A 2594-nucleotide genomic window follows, 5' to 3' on the forward strand; every position below is an offset into this window, starting at 1 on the left:
GGGGGGAGGGGGGTGGTCGGGAAAAGCGCACACCGCCTAGTCCCGAATGGGATGTGTGGAGAAGAGCAGCGCGCCCAGGGCCATGACCAGACCGGCCACGCTGTAGAGGACAACAATACCGATGGGATCGGCGCGGGTGGCACCGAGCTCCAGGATGTAGACGATGGCCGCCGAGCCGATGGCCATGAAGATCTTGTTGGAGAAGGCATTGGCACCGGCGTAGATGCCCTCGCGGCGCTGGCCGGACCGGCGCGAATCGAAATCCACCACATCACCGTAGATGGCCGACGGGAGAATGAAGGACACCGAAGCCGGGATGGCCATGATGGCCACACCGATGAGCGTGGGGATGGCCGGGTCCGGGAAGAACTTGACAAAGGAAATGGAGAACACCAGCAGGGCCATGAGGATGGTGCTGAAGAGCATGACGATCTTCTTGCCGAAACGCTGGGCCAGCGGCCCGACGAAGGGCATGCACAGCAGGGCACCGGCAATCATGATCCCGGCAATGAGACCCGTCCACGACTCACCGGTGCCGGGCTTCACCAGGCCGGGGTCCGGATCGTTGGGAGCCGCCTCGAGGATCTGCGTGCACAGGTATGGCAGGCCGGTCCCGACGAAGACCACACCCATGGGCAGGAAGGAGGTGATGCCGATGAGCGACCGGAAGGCCGGGTTCTTGACCGTGACGATGAGCTCCTTGACGATGTTGTGCGGGGGCGGGCGCGGGGCATTCGGGTTCTCCTTGATCACCAGCAGGGGGACCCAGAAGCACACAAGCAGCAGGAGGCCGGCCATGGCGCCGCAGAACTGCAGACCACTGGCAAATTGGATACCCAGGAAGTTCAGCCCGTCCTGGTGGTTGGCCTGGAAGGGACCAATCATGGCACCGAGCAGGTTACCAGCAAGCGAGAAGAGGCCGGAGAAAGTGGCGAGCATGACACTGGAATGCCACATCCAGCGTGTGACGATCGGGGGGAGGGGGAGGGGGGAGAGAGAGTGAGTGAGAAAGATGTGTTTAAGGGCGGTGAGAGAGAGAGAGAAGCCAAGAAGGAAGGGGAACCGAACGGGAGGACACGGGCCGCGGCACGTCCGGCAAATGATGCGCACCGATCGGACTTCTCGCGGGTGATCTCCGGCGAGAGGGCAGTCCAGGGAGCCGTGACGAAGGCGAACGCCACATTGTAGAGCATGAACATGAAGGTGAAATAGACGGCGTTCTGGGTCTGGCCGGGGTGCAGGCTGTTGTTGCCGGGGTAAGGCGGGAACCAGAGAGAGGAGAAGAAGATGGCCAGGAAGGGGGCGCCGAAGAGCATGAAGGGGATACGGCGGCCGAGACGCAGGCGCGAGCGGTCCGACAGGTAGCCGACCGGCGGGTCGCAGAAGGCATTGGCGAGACGGCCAAGGACCAGAAGGACTGTTGGGGTCGGAAGAGGGGGGGGGGAGAGAGACGGGGAAAGGAGGAGATGTGAGTTAGAAAAAGGCACACGCGCGCAGAAGAACCGGAGGGCGAGGCTCGAGCACGCACCACCGAAAACAGAGGCACTGATGCGCTGGGGCTCGCCCGGCGGCAGGTAGTAATAAGTGAGCCATTGCTACGGTATTTGAAGAGGGGAGGGTAGAGAGAGAGAGAGAGAGAGAGGGGGGGGGAGAGAGGGAGTCAGAGGCGAGAGCGGCACGGGGAAGATTCCGAAGGGGAAAACCGGGGATGCAAGTCGGTGATATGTGGCGGGCGAGGACAGGTGGCATTGGAACGCACGTTCAGGAGGGTGTTGGAGAAAAAGGTGCCCAGCTGCGGCATGCCGTAGAGGATCTTGAGGGCCATGCTAGGCCGAGGAGCCGGGATATCCAGGCCGACATCCTCGTCCTCAAGGACCTGCATGGCAGTATCGGAGTCCAGGGCGTTGGGCCCAGTCGAGATGGTGCCGCCGCCGCCACCGGACTTGGACAGCATCGGCATGGCGTCGCTGTTGACTCCGGAGATGGGGTGCTGATTCCCGGAGAGGGTGGTTGCGGGCTTCAAAAGGGAGGAGGACTCCTGGCGGTCGGAAAGGAGAGAGTGGGGAGGGAGAGAGAGAGAGAGAGAGAGAGAGAGGGGACGTGGAATTCAAGTCAGGTGTCAGTCGGACCAGTCGCGGGAAGCGACGGTGTGAGCAGGGATTGGCCATGAGCACGGGGCACGGAGCGCGCGCGCACCATTTGATCATCGAAGCCCGGGGTGGTGGACTGGCGAGTGGTCGCCGTCATGATGCCTGCTGCTGATGTGTCAACGGGCTGGGACTTTCCGTCTGTCGGGGGGGGGGAGCATGGAGAGGGGGAGGGGAGAAAAGGGAAGGGAGCCAGGTGAGTGAGGAGTGGAAGCGATGGAGGTGTACAAAGGGGAGGGAGGACGGTAGGTGTGGCCCACGCACGCGCATCTGCATCGCCATTGATGGAATTGGCCGTGAAAAGGAGCGATGATGAGGAGGACAGGTCAGAGAAGGAGGAGGACCCATAGTTGAGGAGACCAGAGGAAGAGGCCGACGTGCCGCCGTCCAAGAGGTAGGCAGCGTGCTCGTCGGTCGAGCTGCTCCTTCTTAGGAGGGCGCGCTCAC

The 2594-nt window shown here is 62.7% G+C and overlaps 1 protein-coding gene across 1 annotated transcript; it reads right to left on the reverse strand.

The window, feature by feature from the left end:
* Window positions 1-36: 36 nt before the first annotated feature.
* H696_05247 (hypothetical protein) lies at window positions 37-2247 on the reverse strand (the record flags this gene model as incomplete). The annotated part of the gene is made up of 5 exons (XM_009499109.1): window positions 37-943; window positions 1111-1417; window positions 1529-1595; window positions 1760-2038; window positions 2197-2247. The coding sequence occupies 5 exons, from the start codon at window positions 2245-2247 to the stop codon at window positions 37-39; spliced, it is 1611 nt and encodes a 536-aa protein (XP_009497384.1).
* Window positions 2248-2594: the final 347 nt, after the last annotated feature.

The sequence above is a fragment of the Fonticula alba genome (genome assembly GCF_000388065.1).
Source record: "Fonticula alba strain ATCC 38817 unplaced genomic scaffold supercont2.9, whole genome shotgun sequence".
Classification (NCBI taxonomy): Eukaryota; order Rotosphaerida; family Fonticulaceae; genus Fonticula; species Fonticula alba.